At 38.2% G+C, this 24,719-nt stretch overlaps 2 protein-coding genes across 2 annotated transcripts in view; one reads left to right on the top strand and one right to left on the bottom strand.

Annotated features, from left to right (window-relative positions):
- The first annotated feature begins 6 nt into the window (after nucleotides 1-6).
- LOC140926731 (flap endonuclease 1-like) lies at nucleotides 7-19,385 on the top strand. The gene is made up of 17 exons (XM_073376432.1): nucleotides 7-133; nucleotides 1,918-2,020; nucleotides 5,443-5,502; nucleotides 10,757-10,799; nucleotides 12,220-12,283; nucleotides 12,539-12,576; nucleotides 12,664-12,735; nucleotides 13,798-13,848; nucleotides 15,591-15,676; nucleotides 15,945-16,011; nucleotides 16,509-16,560; nucleotides 16,759-16,838; nucleotides 16,966-16,998; nucleotides 17,169-17,222; nucleotides 17,950-18,014; nucleotides 18,490-18,610; nucleotides 18,966-19,385. Exons 1-17 carry the CDS (start codon nucleotides 52-54, stop codon nucleotides 19,038-19,040), a joined length of 1,146 nt encoding a protein of 381 aa, XP_073232533.1. The 5' UTR covers nucleotides 7-51; the 3' UTR covers nucleotides 19,041-19,385.
- Nucleotides 19,386-21,806: 2,421 nt separating this feature from the next.
- Nucleotides 21,807-24,719, bottom strand: part of LOC140925800 (probable G-protein coupled receptor 45) — a 6,990-nt gene continuing 4,077 nt past the window's right edge. Inside the window, exon 2 of the mRNA XM_073375667.1 lies at nucleotides 21,807-22,937. Within this exon, the coding sequence (XP_073231768.1) occupies nucleotides 22,123-22,937 (815 nt within the window). The 3' untranslated portion in view covers nucleotides 21,807-22,122. The remainder of the gene's footprint in view (nucleotides 22,938-24,719) is intronic.

Below are 24,719 nucleotides of genomic sequence, written 5' to 3'. Positions count from 1 at the left end.
AAAGAATCGAAGTTCTTACGAATCTTTTGAAGCTTTCTATGTGTTATCATAATGGGAATTCACGGTCTTTCCAAGGTGATTGGTGATCATGCTCCCTCAGGATCAAAAGAAAACGAAATCAAGAACTATTTTGGTAAGTGGTTCGGCACGATCATCGATCAAATGAAGGCAGAAGCTTATGTGGAGGTTGCCGCAACCTTTTATGCTTTTATCTGATATGTATGTGTAATCAAATGGTGACGAGTGAAATTAGGGAAAAATTTCACGCGCGTTTTGTCCAAATCCTAATAATCTCCCGAGCCTTCAGGCGAGGGAAATTATTAGGATTTGGACAAAACGCAAGTGAAATTATTCCCTAATTTCACGAGTATACCATTTGATTACCTATTAATATCATGGGTAACGAATTACGTTAGCAATCTTGGATTTTTGACATGTTTATCCTGGATCATATCGATCGAGAACTCTACTCTCTCAAATGTTTAGACCTTAAATTTGGCTTGTAAAGTTCAGAATTTTTCAGACTTTTTCGGCAAAATACCTGTTAGAATCCTTCTTGATGTTCTCTTGTGTGTTCAGGTTTTCTAAAGCGTCTCTTTTGCCCTGACATCTTCATTCACGGCATTTTAAAACTTCGACGCCATCTTGACACTGAGACATACGGAGGGGTTGCCATGGCAATTTTGTAATTTCACATGTGAAATTACAAATTAACGCTGAAATTTTGCGCCAAAATTAAGGAGTATTATTCATCACCTGTGATATCATTGGTAGTAATCACTCTGTCACTGTGAAAAACCTCCAGAAACGGGTGTCGTTAACATACTAACTGGCCATCATATCAAAAAATATGTAGGTACCGTTCGGGGGGTGGGGGGAGGTCTGTTACTGCTAATTTGAGGGCGGTGGAGAGGATAGGCAATGAAGAGGCCGGGTGAAAATTATATTGATTTAAGCGTCATAATGTTGGTTTCTGTGTGGCTGTTGCCGGTGAAAATGAAATTATGGTCTTAACCTAGTGTATCCTCAGCTCCATTCTTTATTAATTTTGGCCATGAATAATTACTGGGCTTGGAGAAAAACAAAAGAGAATCAAACTACAATCACAGACAAAAGTAGTTGGGAAGGTTGTACTACTTAACAGTAGTCCATTTTAATCCTCAAAAAAGAGAGTTTTCTCTTTTGCTAAATATCTCCCGTCTCCCCTATTCAATGTTGGAATGTAAAACGAACAATAATTACGGGCACAAACATTAATGTTTTGCTCAACATTGGGGCAGGGGGCAGGGAAAGGAGGGAAAAAAAGAGGTAAAATTAGCAACCTTCCCAACACTTTTGATAATGATTGTAGGTTGAAACTTAGGTTCAACCTTTCATTGGTTGGGTAGGTATATGCAACTAAAGGATTAATTTATTGATATCATTGACCTGCAAACCTACATGTATTTCATCCCCTGTCTCTTTATTGATTCACTGAGGTGAAATATCATAAGTTAAGTTATCAGGGTGCAAAGAAAGTCAGTTTTACCGCCTGCCATTCGTGTGAACTGTAGCTATCATGTACTAGCCCACAAGTTATTTCAGTTAGTCCCAAAACCCTTTTTGATTAGCAGGATTGATTACAATCCTTCTGTAATGTAAATCTCCTTAAGAAACAGCACTTGCCCATCCAGCAAGTTAAGAACGAAAATCGCTAGCCCGATAGCAAAATCCACTAGCCCCAGGCTATCGGACACATCTTTCTTTACAGGCTGGTTATTGTCAAGATTGCTGCTCATGCAAACAATAATTATTACTTTTAAAAACAGATCCTGCTAAGATCACTGCAAAAGTCACGGCTCTTGTCATTGTGTGCAATGAAACCAAACTTGTTACTGTGGTAATCATTACATGTATGTTTGTTCAATTCCACTTTAGGAAGAAAGATTGCAATTGATGCTTCCATGAGTATTTATCAGTTTCTTATCGCTGTACGATCAGATGGAAGTCAACTTACTAACGAGGCAGGGGAAATCACTAGGTAAAAAAGCATCACCAGAATGTTTCTTAATCTACACACTGTATAATATTGAACTACAGTGTATGCCTAGTGGCAGTGTTTTTCAATCATTGATAGAACTCCAAAAATGTTTGTTAGTTGCCTATTTCTTAATATCAGTTTTAGTTCACCTTTGTCATGCTTTTGTTTTTTTCATTATACAGCCTTTACAGTTATGTTTATATAGTTGAATCTCCATTAAGAGGCCACCTATTAAGTGGCCACCCTCTGTTTAGCTGCCAGAAATCAAAGTCTCGAAATAATTGCAGAAAAGAATGTTAACTTAAATCTCTATTAAGCAGTCGCAGACACCTTTTGACTGTCCTAACAAGAGTTCTCCCTCTGTTGTCGCCTCTATTAAGCGGCCATGAAGCACTTACTACATAATTATAATATTAATTTTGTTGAATGTTTGTCATTGTATGTTTCTTAGCATTGGGCAGATTGGTCCCTGTTTTCAAGGCCCTATTCATGGCTAGACTTTTATCTTGATAAGACTAGGTAGCTTTGGTATAACTGTATCTGCTGGTTGAGATTTTAGAAAGAGAAAGAAAAGTTTATGCCCTCCACAAAATGTGCAATTAGGCATTTTCATCTCATATATAGTCCAAAGAAAACTTGGATCTTGTTTACTGTGGGGAGATATCGGTCGATATAGCGGTCAACACTCGGTCAATAGTCGGTCGACAGTCGGTCGATACTTGGTCAACACTCGGTCGACACTCGGTTGACACTCGGTCGATATAGCGGTCGGTAGTGGGTCGACACTTGGTCAAGACTCAGTCGATAGTCGTTCCAGCTGTGTCTTGGCCGATATAGCTTTTCGTTCACTGACACTTCGCCGACACTTCGCCGATAGTTGGTCGATACTTGACCGATAGTAATTGGTCGACACCCGGTCGATGGTCAGTCGACACTTAGCATTTCCTACATTTTTTGGCTTGTAAAACAAGAAATTAGAAAGCATTTTCTAGCTTGGACCTAACTGTTTTTTTAAATTGTGTTTCTGCTTTTTTAATTTCAAACTTCAATGTACTTAGCCAAAATTCCGGAATAATAGCCATTAGTCATTTATCTAGCCTTTTCTTTTAATTCATCTATCTGTATCGATACCCACCACCTTTTCGCAGACGTTTCCTCCCCTCGTTTTTTTTTTAGGGATGGGGGTGTCTCGCTACGCGTAGCCAGCTAGAATTGAATCATGAAGAAGTCCGCTAAGTGAGAATGATAGGCCTTCAGCTTCTTGTTATGTGATTTATTCCCACCGTGTAAGGCCTATATCTGGCTGATTTTTCCTATGCCGAGAATTTTTCAACCGACTCAGAACTACATTAATGAAAAAATGTATTTACAGTTCATTTTTTTAAAAATGGTTTTTCCTTAACAAGTTAAGATAATATTAATGTTAACGCGGCGCATACTGTTTTCCTTTTATTGGATGACCAAAAGTGACTTACCATTCAATATTAATTTCTGTATACGCATGGTCGTCTTTATTTTGAACACAATATAGATATAAAGCGAAGGACAGAGCAAAAGGACAGGATAATGTAATGAGAACATATGAGTATTTTCCTTGCTGTAAATTGAAATCATACCCACAATAAATGAATGTGTTTAGTCTGCTGGATATTTTGGCACCTTTCTTGGTGCGTTATCAGCACGTTTTATCAATAACTGATCGTTAAACAAAGGATTGTTCCCGTCTTCAATGCAGAAATATATAAGTTTAATTTGTGGTCTCTGCACAAACGAGAACTTGGCGTGATGAAGCAGGTCAAAGCCCGATAATAAAAGATGTGTATTCCTCACTCTTAAAGCATGTCATGAACTGCCTTTTCCTACTCATTATTGGTCCACTTCGGGACTGCGGGAGCAGTCATTTCACTCGTCCTTATTAAGTATTCTTCGACTGTGGGACCACAGGAGCAGCAGATTCAACTTACGCTGAGACAAGTTCTGTTTAACAGCTAAAAATCAGACGATCGGTGATGATACAAACTGGAAAAGAAAAACGGTTACCATGTCCTTAGTTCCCAATGCTCTTCGGTTCGCTTCATAGAGTAATCGCGCCTCGCACTGCCACATGTTCCCCCATCGCATGATAACAGTAATTAATGGCGTCTTTGCTTAAAAAGAAAGCCATTAGACTCACCTGATAAATTAACACACGACTGATATTCGAACCACAGTTGACCGATATACCACCGACAGTTCACCGATATACCACCGACAGTTGACTGATATACCACCGACAGTTGACCGATATATCACCGACATATGACCGATAGTAAGTGGAGGTGCGTCGTCGAAATATCAACCGATACTCGGCCGATAGTCTATCTCACTATCGACCGACCATCGACCGACTATCGACCGACTGTCGACCGCTATATCGACCGCTATATCGACCGCTATGTCAACCGATATCTCGGTCGACATTACCCACAGTAAACAAGATCCGAAAAATTTACAAAAATGCGTGATACCAATGTAAAGTTGTTTTTCTTAATAAACCTATTGCTTTTTTGATGTTCTAGTTGCTGTTGTTATTGTCATTGCTAAAGCTCCCAAATACAAAAGACCTAAAAGAAAAATCGGGCCAAGTTTGTGTTTTCTTTTATAAAGGCCTGGAAAGGAACATTTACATGTAAATTCCTTAAACTAAAAGCACATCCTTAAAACTGTATAAATAAAATTCAGTATCTGTACTGGAAAACCTCTATTGGCTGCCTCAAGGTGAACTGGTTAACATTTCACCGAGACAAACACGGACTGCATGTCTTGGATTCCCCATCCCCTGCCTTCCAGAATCTACTTAATCCCTCCCTTCCAGTCCATAGGGGCGGGCAGTCGGTCGGTCATATGGTGATGTCATAACCAAATTTTCTCGAATTGATAGGTTTCTGTTTTTATAGCAATGGAGGCTCTGCTATTAAACTCCTAGTTGATTACTTGTCAGGTCAACCATGCACTTTTTGGATTTAGTTATTGAGCGCTTGGTACTGGTACTGGTATTTTTTTTTTGGCACTGAAAACCAGAACGAGATTGAGTTGTACCATTTACAAAATACTGGTGAATTTTTCACTTTCTCTCGACATGAAGCCTGGCACTAGTAATCCAAACAAATGGAAAAGACAATTTCAGTCATTTCGGTAAAAATGGGAAAACAGTAATACCTCGAAATGTATTACTTTTTTCCCGGAAAATTTCCACCGGGATGAACCATTTCATTTGAATTTTCCCCAGAATTTCTGGGTTTTCCGTACAAATGTTAAGCGCCCATTGTTTTAATAACTAAAAGTGATGAAAGGAACATACAAATAATTATAATTAATTGAGTTATAAAATCAGTTTATTAATTTTCAGCCTTGTCATCATGGTGTTTTATTTTCCTTTGTAGCCATTTAATGGGTATGTTTTATCGCACAATCAGGATGGTAGAAAATGGAATCAAACCTGTGTAAGTACATATAATTGTGTTTTTATGTTCAACTTGATGACTGGTGCATCCTCCAGTCCTTTCTCTTTGCCTCTCCATGCAGCATACAGCATGAAGTATTCATTACATCCTACCATACAATGTAGTCGGAACATATCTACAGAACACATTAATTTATGAAAAACAGTCTCTTGTCAAATCAAGGCAAGTTAAGTTAAGTTAAAACAAAAAACTAAAGAAAATAGACCCTCCCACATTTTTCTTTCTCTTTTTTCTTCAATTTTTTTACTTTTTTCAAAATTTGAAAGTGATTTGTCAAGACAGTGCTGGAAATAATTTTTTCTTACTTGAAAGGACATGTGTCCTTTCAACCCTTCATTTTGAAAGGGCATATTCGAAAACTGGTTGGTCATCATTAATTAGCATACTTAATTACTCAAATAAGCACTGTGGCATTTATTAAATTTTTCACGCCTCAAATGTGGCGCTTATTCGAGGGTGGTGTTTATTTGAAAGTTGGACACGACAAAGAATTGTTTTCACCATGATACTGTAATTTGCCGTATTAATTAACAAAATTAACGTCTTTTGATTTTGATTATAATGGGGCTGTGGCGCCAAGAGCCATGGCTCTTGTTGGCGCTTGTTACTTTCTTGTCCCAAAGGTGGTGCTTATTCAAGGGCGGTGCTAATTCAAGTAAATATGGTCATGCTTTCAACCTGGTTTGCCTCAATTCTCTCGATAGTACTTGGAAAGAAAACCCAAGCAATGATTCTGGTTAACCCCTTTCAAGAACCTGTTCTTCACATTGGCAAAATAATCTTTCCTCTGAATTCTCATGATTCTATAGACACAATTTGCAATCTCAAGCTTTGAAAAAGACGCAAAATAGTTTAAATAAACCAGTAGAACGCAAATGACCGCTTCCTGCCATCTGGCAAGTTCATTAAATTTTGCTTGGATTTGAGTTTATTCTGATGGAAGCTGGCATAATTCAGAGAAAATGAAATGTTGGATTAGAACATTTCTTCCAGTTTAATTGATGTTTCGGGGGATGCTTTCTGTCTTTTGCTGTAACATGCTTATTTGTATTTGTTCCATACATTATTGTACAGTGTACGTGCTCATTAACAAATTCACCACTGGTTATTCTGAAGAAAAAGTTCCCTGGACACTGGTAGTTTTCAAAATGGCAATTCAGCTCACAAGCAAAAAATGGCGTACATAATTATTAAATGACAATTTACGTGTACTGCAAGCCTCATACAGTGTATGTAATTAAAAATACATCATTACAAAGGAATTTCTCATGAACCAAAGCAGTGATATTTGTTTTATTGAAAATATTCCCAAAACCAGCAAAAATGCTGCACATGTCTTACAATGGGAATTTTTCTTAAAATCATCCCTGTAGTATTCAGTTAAAAGAATATCTTGTGGTTTATGGTTCACAGGCGACTTCAAAGGTAAGACAAGAGCTACATGTAGGTCAATTAAGTGCCTGGACATTATGTCCAAACATGTTGCAATGTTAGTTGGACATTTACAATATTTTGATCGGACAATGTCTGACAGTAATTTCCAACGCTACAAAAACTAAGAAAGATATAACTCTGCAAAGTCACAGATCATTACATCTTTCCCTGTTGCCCTCAATTGAATAACAAATATAGCAAAGACTGTGAGCTGAACACTCCCATAACAGAGCAAACTAAAATAATGTAAAGAAATGCTTCTCAAGTTCGCTAATAAAATGTTCAGTGTTCAATGTCATTCAGAACAATGAAATCATTCTTGGTAACACAGGGGTACACGGATGACTTGACCACTGAATCTGCTGATAATTGGAGATGTAGCTGATGTTAGTTCTCTATCAGACTCGTCTCTGGGGTCATTAGGTAGTTGGTCTGCAACAGGGTCTCTGCTGTTGGTTTCCTCAGCTACTTTACTGGCAAGTCTTCATGTAATAGGGTTTCTTGTGTCTTCAGAATATCCCTCCGGTTTTGTCTGTAATGATGGTCATTTGCTCCAACAATATATGATCTTGGTTCACATTTGTCAGATTTCCCCAACAGCACTGCTGGTTCCCAGGTTCCTCTCTGTCGCACCCTGATACTATCTCCAGGTTTTGATGGTTCAAGGGACTTGTAGCTTCCATCAAAATACTTCTTCTGAACTTGCTGTTTTTCTTTCAGCACTCTCTGAACTTCACGTGGGTCGTAGGCCATTGGCTTTAGCAAGGTATTCTTAATATGAATGATGCTTCTTGTGCAACGTCCCATGAGCAACTGAGAGGGGGAAAGCCCAACTCCAGGAATTGGAGTATTTCTTAACTCCAGAATTGCCAAATAGTTATCTTTGTTATCCTCGTATGCTTATCCTCATATGCTTTTAAGAAGCTTCTTGGCTGTTTTTACAGTACATTCCATCAACAAGACTTCCTCAGAGCAATGGCTCGCTGAAATAACATGCTGAAATTGACTCGTTTGGCAAAGTGTTAAAATTCCAAGTTGCTAAATTCAGGACCATTATCTGAATGGAGAACTTCCGGTATTCCATGTCTTGACATGTGCTGACAGTTGATGACAGAGGCACTTGTGCTGTCATTGAGCTGTTGCAGTTCAAAGTACTTTGAGTAATAACCCACAACTGGCAACTTTCTCTTAAATGGACTTACTTATGTTAGGCCAGAACAAACCCTCTCTTGCCCTGCTGAAACATTTCTCAATCCCTAAGTGACTGGCATGAATTTTCTTAAGCATTTCATCTCACAAACTACATTTGTATATGGATCAAGTACTTTTCATCAACAGTCCATCACAAATACACAGTTCATCTCTAAAGTTCCAGAAATCTTGTAATTCTGGCTCCACTTCTGACCTGTTCTCAGGCCAGCCTGTTACAATCACAGTCTTCAGTTTCGTTAACACTGGATCACTGTCCGTCTCTCGCTTAAACTTTTCTTTTACGAGTTGTACAAGAAAATGGACTTCAAACTTGTCTGCCTGTGATGTAGACTCCAACTGAGTAGCACAACTTAGGGGATCTGTAATGTGCAATTGATTGCAAGGTCTGTACTTGACTACCAGGTCGTACTGTTGTGCACGAAGCATCATTTGCTGAATGCGCTACTAGCCATAGACAATGGTTTCTTGAACAAACCCTCTAGAGGTTTGAGGTCACTTTCTTCCATAAATGTTTTTCCATAAATGTATTGGTGAAATTAATTTGCTGGTGCCAAAGACAATAGCTAACAAGTCATTTCTTTTTCTATTTGAGCATAATTTTACTTGGTGCTGTTCAGTGATCTTGATACATGCAGTGTAGGCTACTGGTTGGTTCTCTTGCAGCAAGCAGGCACCCAGTCCCTCTGAGGAGACATCAACAGACACGATGGCATCTTCATTCACATACAAATACCTAAGAATAGGTGATTGATTGGGTGAAACAGGTGATAAGCTCTTTGTACGCTTTCTGCTGTGCTTCCATCCAGTGCCGCTCCACAGTTAATTCACCATACCCATAAATCTTTGTGGGCTTGTTTTGTCTTGTGGAACTGGCATATTCAAAATGGCCTGAATTCTGCCTGGACTTGGTCTCAAGCCATCTGTACGAGTCCCAAATACATGTATATGTCCTACATATTCAACTTCCTGCCTGTGAAACATGCACTTTTGCTAATTGAATCTTAAATCATTTTCTTCTGCTCTCTTCAACACCTGCTTCAAAGTGTGACCATGGTCCTCTATATTCTTGCCCCACACTAGCAAATCATCAACAATGACTGTCCTCAAACATCTCAGACATGGCCCTTTGAAAAAACTCTGGGGCTGATACCAGACCAAATGGCCAAAGGGTGTGTTGAACATAGTAAGCCAAGTACTTTCTTTGACCAACTTGATCTGGTAGAATCCTGACGTGGAATCAATGGTTGAGAAACTTTTTCTTCTGACATACTTGCAGCTACCTCTTCCACCCTTTTCAAGAGGTAATGTTCTCTCTTTACCGCTTTATTCAAATCAACAGGATCAAGGCAGATACAGACATCTCCATTTGGCTTCCTGACCACAACAATTGGGTTGACCCACTCGGTAGGTTTTCCAGCCTTGGTGATAATACCCATCTCTTCCATCTGACATAGTTCAGCCTTGACTTTGTCTTTTAACATGTACGGGATCCGCCTCGGTGGGAGTACTACTTGAGTTGCACTTTCATCAATCTTCATCTCATATCCACCTGGAAGTGTTCCGATGCCTCCTAAATGAGCTGCATAGGTACTGAGTATTTCTGGTTTGGTCTCCTGTGTACCGCTTGATCCCACAGTAAATAATTTCTGTATTAACTGAAAGTCAGTGGTGTTTATAGTCCTAATACTGGTATGACATCTGTGTCGATCGCCTGAAACTCAATTACATGACATCTTCCTTTGTACTCAACTGCCACATTACTCTTGCCCAATGTTTTTATTTCATGACCTGAATAGGAAACAAGTCTTGACCCCTTTTTACTGCCACAAACAATACCCACTTCTTTACAAATGCTTTCTAGGATGACATTACACTGAGCTCCAGTGTCAATCTTGAATGATACATACTTTTCTTTAACTGTCAAATTTATGTACCATTCATTCTCTGTGCATTTGTTGTCACTTAAAGCAACAATAAAGAAGGCTTGTTCATCACTGGCACCATCTTGGTCCACTGCATGAACCTCCTATTTTTCCAGCCTGGCATACTCTTGCAAAATGGTTAGGCCTGTGGCAAGCATTGCAAGTTTTTCCATATGCAGGACAACAGCCTCGTTTGTGACACAGCATTGGCAGGGAATCACACCTGCTTTGCTATCTTTTGCATTCCCATGCTCATCTTTCTGACTGTTTCTATTTAATGCGTCGTCTCTCACCCCGTGCACTGCCTTTTCTTCATTCAAAACTTTGAGCTGCACAGAACTTATCTCAGCCACTTGACAAATAATACTTGAGGGTGTTTATTTTTGTACTTTTAGGTAGTAAACTTTTTTTTTTTACCTTAGATTCTGTTCCTCAAGCTGTTACTTACAACTCCACCATCCATGCATATCTAGAAGGTTACATTTTTTGTCATATTATAAATTGACTGTAACAGTTTGCTAAGTCGCATCCCTGCAAAATAGTAATTTTTCATTGATATATGTAAATCACCCCTTTTTCTTCAGAAGGGTAGCAAAAGCAGGCATGTAGCTGTAAAGGTAACTTACTTGCTCTCATTTAATTTTGATTAATACATGTAATTGCAGATATGTTTTTGATGGCAAGCCACCTCATATGAAATCTGGAGAGGTAACTTTTCTTTCTTAGTTTATTTTAATGTTCTGCAGTAAAAGTGTACTAACTGGTTAGTGCTGTCTACCTTTTACAGTGGCCCTTTAGAGCTTTTTCAACTTCGTTTGTCAGTGTTTTCAGGTTTCTCTTTTAATATCAGATGACTTTACTGCATAAATTAAGGGGAGGTGTTACATTCGCTTCTTTCCATGGGCATGGCCATTGTTGTGTAGACAAAGACAGGTTCCAAATGGCTACAACAGGAGGAGTTAAATATCAGTATACTCTTTCCACACCCAAAACCGTATTTTGTTACATGTAGGTTTAGTGGAATTTGTTATTTGTTGATAACGTGAGTCATAACGGGTGTACAGATTGTAAATGTGGAATGGGAATCCAGAGTACATGTCTTTCTACATTCCAGTCATTGAAAACTGCATACTGCAGTATTCAACCACCTCCATGTCAAGGTTGACAACTTTGTGTCAAAGAATTGGCACATGGAATGTGGCAGGTGAATTTGTCAAACCAAAAGGGATCATGTTAAATTCATAATGACCGAAGGGTGTGGTCATTACAGTCTTTGTGTTATTAAAAGTCTCTTACCCGTACTTGCAAGTAGCAACTCTGAAGATCTATGCAACAGAACCATTATTCTATCCTGGATACGCTTTCCTTGCTGTTTTAATGTTGAACTTGCAAAGGCAACGTGTATACCTAGTCTACCATCTTTCTTCTGAACCAACACAGTTGGCAAAGCACAGGGTCTTCTGTTTTCAATAGATCTTGGACAGCAATTTGGGTTTTCATCAACTCAGCTGGTGCTACCTTCCTGTGTAGGTCTCTGAATGAAATGTCACCTGTCAACCAAATCTTGTTTGATTATCATTCCCTTTTCACAGCTGGTTTTGGCTTTTCAGGAAATATCTTTTTTGGGACTATGGATAATTGTCATGCTGGCTTAAACCGTGCAGCTTCCCTTCACAGGGCCTGTTTTTGATGTGGTTGCAAATGGGTTACTGATTTTTCTCTCTGCTTTCTTAGCATTCTAGCAAGGGCTTTGCCAGGGTATCTCTAAAAAGGGACTGGCTGCTGATGAGCTCTTCAGCAGAACAAATGGAAAATTACTCTTGTTACTCTCTTAATGTTACCCTTTTTCAGATTTTCTTCACCCAAGCAGTACAAATCTTTGAAGGGAGTCTAACTAATCTTCAATATGGCCAAATTGCTTTGTTAAATTAGAAACTTTCTTCTTCAACAGATGAAACATATTTATAATATGTACTCTAAGGAGAGGGTTTTTTAATAATTGTTTACTAGTTAATGACAAAAAGATATAAACTGTCTGTGGAACTGTATCATAAAGAAGCTTGTTAAAGGTTGCTCACAGATGCAGAACACCAGCTGAGTCTTCATTCTGTCTTGAATTTTTTTCCAGCTGGCAAAGAGAAAAGAGAGACGTGAGGAGGCACAAAAAGGGCTGGCACAAGCAGAGGAAGCAGGTGAGTTGACTTATCTTGCTGGTATCTATGTTAAGCATTTACTTGGTAGCATGATTAGATCACCAGATCGTGGTCAGTGAAATGGCCATCAATGAATTTTAGTTATTTCATCTTGAAATTTTAAATAGATATTGTACTATAGTTTTTGTGTTGAAACATGCCTAGACAAATAAATGCAAATGTTTAGGGTGATAATACAGTATTTTTTCAGTCAAATGCTAACATCAGAATTCAATAATTTTTTCTTCATTTTAGGTGATGCAGAGAGCATGGAGAAATTTTCTCGCAGACTTGTATGTTATGTCTTATGTTGGTTTAAAATAGAACATGTTTGTGAACAGTCATTACAATTTACATACTAATTATAATACTTTTAATAGGTGAAAGTTACTCCTGAACATAATGCAGAGTGCAAGAGATTACTGAAGCTTATGGGAATACCATATGTTGATGTGAGTTAGGGATGAGCTTGATCATAATAATTATATAGATTTAACTAGGGCTAAAGGTGAAGCTCCCTGTAATAAAATTTATAATTTACTTCAAATTGTAACCATTTCAAGGAAATGCACTTGGGGTGGAGCCTGCCATCAGTTGAAAAACTAGTAATGTGACTGCATGTGATACTGGCCAGTGGACACCTTGTTTTGACAGCTGTCAATTGACCAAAAAATGGATGTGCAATATCAGGTAGCAGGCTCCCACACAAGTTAGATGGTGTGAGATCTGACACTGCTTACCGTGTAGTATGGATGGGTGGACGGACGGTCGGTCGGACAGTCATGTGACTTCCAAAATTTTTTGGATGGATAGGTAGGCAAAGTTTCTTAGCTATGGGGCTTTGTGCATGCAGGGAGCTCTGCTATGACTTTGTTATGGTACAATTTTATCCCTGGTGCAAATGATATTTTCCTTGTTCAAACTCATGATCGTACCCCCAAAAACTAGGGATAAAATTAAACCTCAGCATGTCTTTGTTAACTTTGTGTAACGTATTGAAGCGTCTTTTCCTAAAAATAAAAGAGGTAAAGTGTGGTTTTGCTCTAGTGAGTGGTTGTTCTCTTCTTCATCACTCCTCTGTCTGATAGGACCCAGCCCTGCTTATACTAAACTAATGGGGACTCTTCTAAGTATACACGTTTAAACCATGCATAAAACATTACTACTTTAAAGCTAGTAGTAGTACAGTAGTGTCATGAGATTTAAGAGTCTACTCATGATCCACTGGCTAACTCATCTATATATAACTGTGGACTTACTTAACCAACTAAGTGGACAATTAAAAAAATTGTTATATTTACAACTTCCACAGCAGGGTACACTGTAAGTTTGATTATTGCCATTGCTGGACACCCGTCCTCATTATTTCATTTGATCAATTGTGGCTTATAAACATGGTGCCTCCAATTGTTTGTGAAAGCCTCATCGTTTGCAGCAGGTGGGAACTGTAAGATAATCCACTGTATCATTCCAATATTTGTACCTGTTGCTGATGTCAATGTCCTTTGTATTAGGCTCCCTGTGAAGCAGAAGCTCAATGTGCAGCCTTGGTCAAAGCAGGAAAGGTATGTGCTTTAAAGGCTCATTCATTCCATCTGCTTGTTGTTTTGATAAATACTGCCGTAAAGATCTCTTCTGAAAGCTTGAAAGACTCCGATTATAGCTTTTCCTCCTTATTAAGTTAACTGTGATTTTACAATGCTTTTGAATAGCAAGAACGGCCACTTAACAGGTTATCTGAAACCTGTAAAAATTCATTAATAGAGCATGCCAGCAAGCAGGCCATCCTCTAACTAAAACGAATGTGGAATTATTATTCTTATTTGCTGATAATAAAATAGACTGCAAGTGTAAAAAGGTCACTATTTATTGAAATTTACCTTATTTTCTGTCCACATTGATGTACGCAATATCAGTAACCTATATTTACAGTGATGTTCTGCTTGATATTCTTAAATTTCTTATATTCTTTACTGCTGCCTGGTTAGCTCAGTTGGGAGAGCGCTGGTCTGCCGAGTGGGAGTTCGCGGGTTCAAACCCCAGCCGAACTAACACCCAGGGTCTTAAAATAACTGAGAAGATTGTGCTGCCCTTAAAATGACGGTTAGACTTTCTAGTCTTCTTGGATAAAGGGCGAAAAACCGTACATGTAGGTCCCGCGGTCACAGAGCACTTTCAATTATCTTTTTCTTGTGGGACTTAAAAGAACCCACACTTCTGTTTGAAAAGAGTAGGGAACGTAGACCCGGGTAGTGTGGGCAACCGTTCCTGAGTTGGGCGGGTTATCTGTAAGGAGAGATGTTCATAGGGACCTTAAGCATCGACAACGAAACGGACGACGACGACGCTTTGCAACCGAGGCAGACTGGGCCAAGGGTTTCGTTTTCGGCGGGGAACACAAAGTTTAAGCAGTGCAGCTTCTCAGACAGACGACGACTTTTTCTTTTCGAAGAACTTTGTCTTGGTACAGTCTTCTCCGTAATTTGCATCTTATAAGCTAGGATGATGGTTTAATTGACAATGGCGAATTTATTGTCCTTTACGACCTCGATTATTCGATTTTGGAGGTTTTCAATTCTCTTCGTCGCGCAGCTTTTGTTTTTGTTAAAAGTTAAAAGTGTATACCCATCTTAAACAGCTCTTTACTTGCAGTTACGCTAAATTTCGGCTGCTGAAGAGAATTAAGATTTGCTGCAATGTTCTTCCATATTTTTCCTCTCTCAGGGTTCCTCATAGCCACATCATGTTCCAGAGTCCACTAGAAAATAGTTGCCTTTACTCGCAGCTAAAACCAACATGGGAAATTACTAAATTTTAGTACGAAAAAATGAACATTTATCCTTCAGTACAACCCAGAGTACACGAGTAAACGACCTTGGGAAAAAAGGTTCGGAAGATAGCAGAGAAAAGCTTACTTGTCTTTCTGACTGGTTGTTCTGCCATCACTCAGGTTTTCAAACAAACCGAACCTGAAAAATAAATTCAAATTAGCAGGCGAAGAAATCGACGAAGTGGGTTCTGCTAATCCACAAATATATTTCTACTTGTACTGAATGACAAGGGGGGGAAAGAGTGATTTACACGCAAAAAGTATTAAATTTATACTTACGTTTTATCGACGACGGCAAACCTCCCTGAATTTCGTCGTCGACGAAGGCTGGACGACGTTTTGACAACCTTACGCATGCGCTGAAGGTTCCAGCGGGAAAATTTTACTTCCGCTCGGCGTCGTGTCGTAGTGGATACCTGTAAGCAGTGTATGTATGTAATTATGGTAGGGTATCTAAAACTTCAATCCATTTTTCAGGTTTATGCTACGGGGACAGAGGATATGGACGCCCTCACATTTGGCTCAACAGTCCTTTTGCGACATCTTACATTTAGTGAAGCTAGGTTTGTGTCTTCTAGATTTACATAAGTGTTATTTCAAATTGTCTTAGTTTTTGCAAAAATTGAAACCACTAACACAACTTTGTCTGTTATTCCTTATCTTTGATTTCGGTGTAAGCATGGTCACTTAGGACTCAGACCTTGCAAAATGCTCGTAGTAAAACTGTCTGATGCTTTGCACTACCTGTGAGAAATGTTTGCTAGGTTAACTTTTTTAATTGACACTCAGATTTGATGTTTTTACAGTGGTTATTTTTATAACTAAATACAGGAAAACTCCCATAAGAGAATTTTATTTGGAACGAATTCTTGGTGAGCTTGGACTTTCCCATGATGAGGTAAGAGCCGCAAATCTTATTAATTTTGTTGAACAATTTTGTTTCAGATAGAACTAAAGGAAATTGTCATGTGTCTTTGTACACATGCAACACCAAAATAAGAATTACACTAAAACATGATGTTGATTAACTTGTACTTGCTTATGACTTAAGGTTAATATTGGTCAGAAGTAACATTTAAGGTGTTCGTTTTTTCTTGCCGCTGCATACGAAATTTCCTTTTCGTTACCTGTAAAAATACAGTGACCACACGAACAATGGAAATGTTGTGTAGTCTCCAATTGTCCAAAAAAATCGTCATTTGTTTACCGATAGAGCATTCACGAAACGTGTCCGTGCGTTTAAGATTGAACTGGAATTTGAAAGTGTTGGTTTTTAAGAAGAGGATAAAACCGAAGTACCCGGAGAAAAACCCCTTTGAGTTATCAAACCGATTTAACACACTGCAGTTTAACAAAACAGCTTTTAACTTTGTAAATTCCCCCGTTCTTTTGCAGTTTATTGATCTTTGTATACTGTTAGGATGTGACTACTGTGATTCCATCAAAGGTACGTGAAGACTCTTGTGTAATAGTTGCATTTTGCTTGGGATAATAAGACCGAGAATATGTTAATTGACACCAAGAGAGAATGAGCTAGATCATTCTCTCTTGTTGACACTTCATCTGTATCCCCCAACCTTTTTTAAAATGTTTTGTTACTTAAAGAATTGCTAACAGCTGTGCCTTGATGTGCTTCTTTCTTCAGGCATTGGACCAAAAAGAGCAATTGATCTAATCAAACAATACAAATCTATTGAAGAAATCTTGAAACACATTGATACAAAGGTACGTTTGTTTCAGTGCAGATCAGCATTATATCTGACTGTAAAAAGGCAAACTGTAAAAAGTAGTAAGGGGGCTGATAGCAACTTTGTATAAGAGAATTAAAGTTGATTTTGGCTCAATTTTTCAGAAATACCCTTTACCTGAAGATTGGCCGTACCAGGTAATTTGTCGCTTTTTTAAAATGTAAATTATAAACATGAGCTAAGTATGATGTAATGTCAGCGAAAAGCATAAAAAACCAATCGATACAAGAGGACATGTATAAAGGTTTTTGTTACCTATTGTCTTAATACTAGCTACAAGTTAACTGTATAAACTCTGTCTGGACAGGAAGCCAGGGAATTGTTTAAAAACCCCGAGGTTACTAAAGTGGAAGATGTGGAGGTAGGCAGCTTTATTGATTTTGTGCTCCAGTATGCTTATTATTGAACGTTACTGCATTATTACACAATAAAGGGAAGGAAGCGTTTTTTGTAGTAGTATGATGTTCTCAGGTTATGACAGTGACAAGGTAATCCAAGTACATTACGCCTTACGTATGTTAATGGCACTGTCTTGCACTTGTCTACTTAATTAAAGTGCTCTATCAATTCCTATTCAATTTTGATAGATTGAGGGGCCAACAATGTTGGGAGCTGTAGCGTCCGTTTGCACTTAGCTAAAAGTTTGACCGGTTTCAAACTTTGCGCAACAACTACTAACAACATGTAAAGGAGTGTGCAAACGGATGCAACATGTAACATCCAACAATTCTGGGCGTTCTTGTTTATAAACAATGTTGCGTCTGTTTGCACGGGGCTTAATGCTACAAAGTTTTCTCCACCTTAATGACTGTTTTCTCTCTTTCACAATAACTGCTCATAGGTCGAGCGCTTTAGTCGCTTTAGGGTATAGACCATGGAAAACACTTAATGATAGCGTATTTTGAGGACGCGGTTGAACTTTGAATGTTATTGTATTGTTTTTAAGAGGGTAAACAATTGTAAATTGTAGCCAATTTGTTATAAAGTCAACCCTATTTGCCTTCTTAAACGTATATGCATCATACTTTTTTTTTAGTTTGAATCTTAACAGGTTAAATTTATTTTACTTATTGTGTATTTATATTCAGTTGAAGTGGGAAGCTCCTAATGAAGAGGAACTAGTCAAATTCCTTGTTGAAGAGAAAGGCTTTAGGTTAGCAGATAAATAAAGTAGCACAGACAATTTAAGAGATGAGAACAGTTTTAAATACCTACATATCACTAGTCAAAACCATGACCGCGTACACTGTGGTGGTCTAAAAACGTCCTATCAGAATAAAAGGCCCAGAAAGGTAACATGCCGAAACAATTGAGAGTTCAATTGGAGGGCTTGGTTTCTAACATCGTTCGAATCTTTGTATTTATAAAACCTACCTAAGCATTCACCCTGTTTTAATTCACTGAAACATTCAAAGAAGCCCCAAAGGGGAAAGGGGCCCTTGCGTAAATACCGGTCAGCCCTTCAAGGGTACATTTTAGGTGCATTTATTTTTAGTGGGCAATAACACTTGCCCTTTCTGAGAAATTCCTTATTTGTTGTATTTTCAAACGAACTTCTTTATACAGTCTTTGTAAGTTCGTCTAATTAAGTGTTCTCAAAAATAGTTTTTGATTTTTGTCATCCTCAGCGAAGACAGAATACGATCAGGAACGAAGAAGCTCGTGAAAGCACGCCAGGGATCCACACAGGGAAGACTGGATTCGTTCTTCAAAGTTCTTCCCTCACCTACTTTAGCCAGCAAAAGAAAGGTAAACCAAAGCCAAGTATTGTATTTTGGTTTGTGATCGAAATTCATGTGGAACAGAGAAGAGAATAAAGAGAATAGTCTCTTAAGTTATTGAGCGTGGTGTTTCAAAGTCTTCTTCTTGAACCTCTGTTTGCTGTTTCTGTTTTTCTCTCTTAGTTGCGAACATTGTTTGTATAAAGCATTTTGACAAGTCACATCGAGATTGGAATCTTTCTGGGTTTTAATTCTGATGGAAAAGGCATCTTTAATTTTATCAGTGAGGAATGACACATATAGAACAAACTCAATTATCAGAGCATTCTGTGTTGTCATGAGACCCCTGACATGTGAATGTATTCTTTTTACTTTCTCTTCAGAGTGAAGAAACCAAAGGCTCAAAGGCCAAAAAAGCGAAATCAGCCGCTGGTGGAAAGTTTAAGAAGCCCAAATAAAAGATAATGGACGTCTATCATTAACCGAGGGAGAAACGTTGGTCGCTTTTGCGTCTTAAAATACTAGTCCTTCCTAAATTAGGATAACTGCAAAAAAAGAAAACAATTATAACCCCCACTAGTACAAAACTTTACCAGCGCTCCCAAAAAGCATATTTTGTGGGTTCTATGGATTATTTGGAGTTGTTTTAATAACGCGTTTTGAATGCTCACTGTAAAGCCCAAGCAGAGCTCTTCAAATTAGTACCGTCTCCGATACTGCTCTCTGTTTTAAATGTATTAAAAAAGAAGTAATTCTCCCCGCCACTTTTGCCATTTGCCGATTTCCTTTGGGTTAAACACACTTTCAGATTACAGAGGAGAGCTGTCTGTGAACACTGTAAACAAGAATTTTTACTGTCGCTGGACGATGACAAAAGTGCACTTTATTTCAAGTCCATGCGTGGTATACGTTAACCTTTCCGTTAGTGCGTCTATTGATCAATGAGGTTGAACACACCTAAACTTGAAATACCCTGTGGCCATACTTGGATTTGTTCTGGTGTAACAGCAATGAAGGGATTTTTCAGGCGCTTGAGACGGAATTGCTTTAGTCTCCAAGTATGTGCCTTTTTTCTCCTGTTATATTTTTATCTCAAGAAGCTACTTTCTACTCGGATTGTCATTGTCGTGTCTTGGTACTTCCGCTGTACCAATACACTACAGTTATGCGTTCGCGTTTAGGCCTTTTTGATGTCACAAGACTGATTTCTTTTAACACTATCAAGAACGCTTTCAAAATTTCACACCATCGCAGCTTTAACACTTCATTAATTTTGGCCCATGAAGAACTTGCCAGTACCCTGAAGCAAGATGTAAGGTACAGAAAACTAAACCCCAGGAGGGAGACAAACATGGGGTTCTTGCAATGGCTCTGCTCAATTGTTTGTGCAGTTTTTGTCCAAAGAGGCTAACCTCGATATACACCTAATTGCAATAACGTTGTCATAGACAATAGGAAAAAGCAAAAAGCCAAATAGGAATTAATTAGTCATGTGATTTACATTTGGGTATTTTAATAATTTAACAATTATTCAAGAAGTTATTCACAATAACAAGAGATAATTTTGTAATTCCGCGCTGTAAGATAGACATGCGCCATTGTCATTTTAGAGCCAACATTCTCCATCAACAGAAGTTGAATTGGAAAACGAAAAAGGTAAATTGACGCAAGCAATGTTATGTCTCAGTTGTCGCACGTTCAGTCGCCAATCTATTATGTCCTGACAAATGAAGCTTGGTTGGAGGTGCGGGTGAGGAACTGACGGAGTACCCCCTCATCGTCTCCACAATGAAAAGTCCTGCCTACGCCCCTGATTTGTTGCTTGAAAATTGTGATCAGATGGTGTTGTGCACTGCAAACCATACGCAGGCTGGCTTTTCTATTTAGCACTAAATTAAAAGACGCATCGTGTTCCTGGAATTTACCCCAGGCTATATTTATTGAAAAAAATGGAGCCATCATTTCTTTAGTAGTTATCCGATGTACGTTTGTAATTTCAGCACGTTTGAAATTCGCTAGATGAATCAGCTTCAAATTTCATTAGAATGACAGCAAGAAACTGATGCAAATGATTTCTCTCATATTATGTGATTAATATTCAGCTATAAGCGTGTGTGTTGTGAATGTTGCAAGCTATGATAATTACATGCTAATTAATTCCTATTTAACTTTTTGCTTTTTGCTTTGACAACCTTATTGCAATTAGGTGTATGTTACGTCTTATAAAACTATTTCCTGTTTTTCGTTTGTTTCGTGCGGGGTATGTTTAGTTTAGCGGATATTCTTCACAAAGCATGTGCCATACCTCAAGCGCTAATTTGGCTGTTCTTGCTCTGTTTTATGCAGTGGTCCGGTTATTTCTTCTCTTCAAAACGTTTGAAATCTTCCGCCATTTTTTCCCCATCTTACTGAGCTACTGCGTCTTCTGCTGCCCTTGTCGTGTAGTACAATTGCCGTGATTTGTCTTGATATCGGCAAACCTCTTCCAAATTTGGTCAACGCTCGCTGTTATGAAGAGTTGAAGGGAGGATTTAAGCAAATAAGAAACGGGGAAATATCTTGAATATATGATAACGAGTCTTTTCAAGTTACAAACGCAAGGGAAAAATAGGCATTATGTGCTTCTGTAATTTTTTTTTCTTTAAGGATCCTTGGAGTCTGCGACAAAACTTTCTCGCAAAACGTATCTTTTTATGCGTTTGAAATAATCTCTTACAAAAGCTCTTTCCCAAAAGACGGAACAAGAGAGACTAAAGACAACCAGGATGTCTCTAAAGCGCCGTTTATAATAACATGGAGATGAACTCTCCGGGGAAAGGGTAAACTATAACGAGCGTTTATATGGAAGAAAACTTTTACCACTTTGCCATAGCCAACAGCGCCGGCGCATGCTCTGATTGTCTTGTCTTGACTGAGTTGACCTGACTGGTGAGATCTGGGTACGAGTTTACCTGCCAAAGTGTTTATACAGCTATTTCGAGAAAGGTTGTCGGAAAAAGTGCACGCTACAATCCCGAAAGGTATTGTGGGTGGTTTTGAGTTCGCCGTTCCTCAAAGAAATTTGACTCTTTAATCCGGAACAAGTTTTCTCCATACAAACGGGTTGGATTTTACTGGTTTAGGCCATCATCCACTTTTTTCCATCAAGCGCAAGTGGATTTTTTAAACCTGTTGCAGAAGGGTTAGATAAAATTGCGAAACCGGAAACATACGGTAATGTAACACTTAAGCAAAATTAAATATTTTATTTCGATAAAACTTCATAGTAAAGGCCATAGCCAAAGAAGGTCAAAGTACGAGACATATTTCTTTTATAATACTGCCGTTAGTAAAAATTAAAGTCATCACTCTTGTAATCAAAAGGAAATAATTATTAATGACCCATTACCTTACGAACTATTTTATTTATGCTTGTTTTCTGCAGTCTCGCTGATATGTTTCCTTCTGTTCAAGGCTTGCTAGAGGTCCATTATTTTCTGTACTGTTTCTTGTCAGTGATAAATGACTCGCTTGACGACTATCCAAAGGGCTTTTTGAAACTTAGCTGTACGTAACGAGTAAACAATTGGGTTTCAGCGGCTGCAGAAATACTAAATACCCTGTATAGTACATTGCCGATTTGTAATCGCTACTATTACAAAATTTATTAATGGTTGAAACGATGGACACTGGAATCCAACAAACCGTAAATAACAAAACCAGTATGAATACTGTGAACGCAACTCTTCTTTCCTTCATTTTTACTTTCTGCATTAGGCGAGAATTTTCTGTCAAAGGTTGCCCTTCTAACAGCCTCTCTTGAGAAGTCGTTGTGTCCAGATGCAATTGTCTTCTCACCAGAAAATAAATTCTTGTGTAGCAAGCAAATACTAAGATTGTAATAGGGATGCAGATAATGTCGGCAATATAGAACACATGATGTTTTTCAAAAAACTCCCATCCTGTTACGGGAGGAAGGGCCAGTATTCCAGCTAATAACCAAATAGTCAAGAAAACAAAAACCCGTCTACGATATGTAAAATGGGCCATTGTTGATGAGGACGTAATGACAATCAGACGTTCCACCGCAAGGCAAGCCATCGTCAAAATCGACGCAAAGAACGCTGCACTGGTAAAAGTGTACGCTGCATGTTTCAGCGAATGATCATCAGGAAACCAGTAAAGAAGACCTAAGAGAATCTCGCTTGTTAAAGCCACGAGTGAATCACACACAGCAAGGTTTAAAATGAGAAAGTTAGCTGCGGTTTGTCTGAGCTCCTTGTAGGGATCTTTCCATATAACCAGTATTACTGTTGCGTTTAGAGTAAATGTTACAACACAGAAACAGAAAAGGACTACAGCCCCTGAAAAAGAAACTTTTATCAAGAAAATAAAAATTAGAATAATGTAGGGAAGCGTGTAGCAAATACACGTGGGAGAGGCGAGGGAGGCGATAAGATACAAATACAGTGGAACGTCGATATGACGAAGGGCCAAGGGACAGGCAAAAATTGTTCGCTATAACGAGGTTTCGTTACACCGAGGTTTTTTTTTCATATATTTAACTATTACAGGGATAGCCGAGAAAATCGTTACTTTTACATATCGATGTTCCTCTGTATAAACTGAAACTCACTGCTAGGATTTTGCAACCTTAAGACTATCATTTGTTAATAATAGTAAATTAAAGAAGTATAAGATTACTATTGTAATATTTCAAAGGGAAGATAACTGAAGATATACTGAACATATATATTTTTTAAATTGAGGAACAACAAACAAGTGAAATAAATAAGGGAAAAAAGACAACGGACAAACAAACACGGGGCAAGAAGTAAAGAAACAGACACGAACAAAATCAAGGTCTGCAACGTATACTTCATACTGAATACTTTGTACTTCAAACATATTACTTTTAAAATCAAACAGCAAATGAACAATAAATGTTCGCAAGGCAACACCCGAAAATAGCATAGCTGAATCAAATCATAATTTAACCATCAAAAGAGTAAATCTCATTGGATTGACAAGAGATTAAATGGGTTTTGTATTAAAAGTTTCCTAAATTGGTTTGAATAAAGCTTTTGACGTTTTTTTCCAAGTTTCCGTGAAGATCTGGCCCCGGTCTCGACCAGTTGTTCGCTATCGAGGGGATAGGCTTATATTGGGGGAACTTGATTGGCTAATCCAATATGGATAGCGTTATCCACCTTTAGCTTTTGAACAACTGGACCCAGTAAGCGAATATCCATCGACACTGCGGTATGTTAAAAGGTGATTCATCCAAAGAAAGCGAAGATATTAGACGTGAAGGGAAATTTACTCATATCGGTTCCAACGTTTGAACAGTAAAAATTAAGTTTAGTCAAATTCTTTATGTCATGATAGTAGACAGTCGTCACAGGTGTTAAAAATGTGGAATACTCGCAGGAACAGTGAATATATTTTTTGTATTCTTTTCTTCCTTTGAATGAACTAATGAATATTAAATTTAACATTATTTTCGAATTTGAGAATATGTCAAGGGTTTGTAGTATTGAAGAACCGATTCTCCTTTGTTTATACCACGAAAACTTCGACTTCTAAATCTTACCAGAATTAGTTCAGTTGATAGGTAATGCTACAACACATTGCTCCATGACAGAGCAGTGGATGATAAAGGAGGCTCTCTTGTCCATTGGGGTAAATAAACGTAATATATAACAATTATTCACCGAAGTGGAGGTGGCTAGTCCTGGATATTTACCGAACTGCGAAGCAGTGAGGTAAATATCCACGACTAGCCACCGACACTGAGGTGAATAATTGTTTTAGTATATACTAAAACAGTGAGATAATTGAGCACAAAAATGACGATTTTTAACTGATCAAATACTGTTGCCAACGATTACAATTTTGGCGCGTAATGACCGGGCGGCCGCGGCCGTCGCTTTTTCTTGCCGACAACTAAAACTTTTGAAGGCATTTGTTTAGCTCTTGCGGGGAAATTTCTACAAAAGGAGTTGTGAATTCTCTTTGTATTTAAAATCATTCTATAAAAAAAGATTATTAAATTTAGTTTTAAGCTTATTTATGAACAACTCAACTAAATAAAGTAAGCAAGACTTCAGCTTAATTGGCATTTGTAAACAAAAAACTTTTTCCCCGTTTTTATCGAT

The sequence above is a fragment of the Porites lutea genome, chromosome 2 (assembly GCF_958299795.1).
Source record: "Porites lutea chromosome 2, jaPorLute2.1, whole genome shotgun sequence".
Lineage (NCBI taxonomy): Eukaryota > Metazoa > Cnidaria > Anthozoa > Scleractinia > Poritidae > Porites > Porites lutea.
Note: the sequence above shows the minus strand (reverse complement) of the source record. Positions and strands in the feature narration are given on the sequence as shown.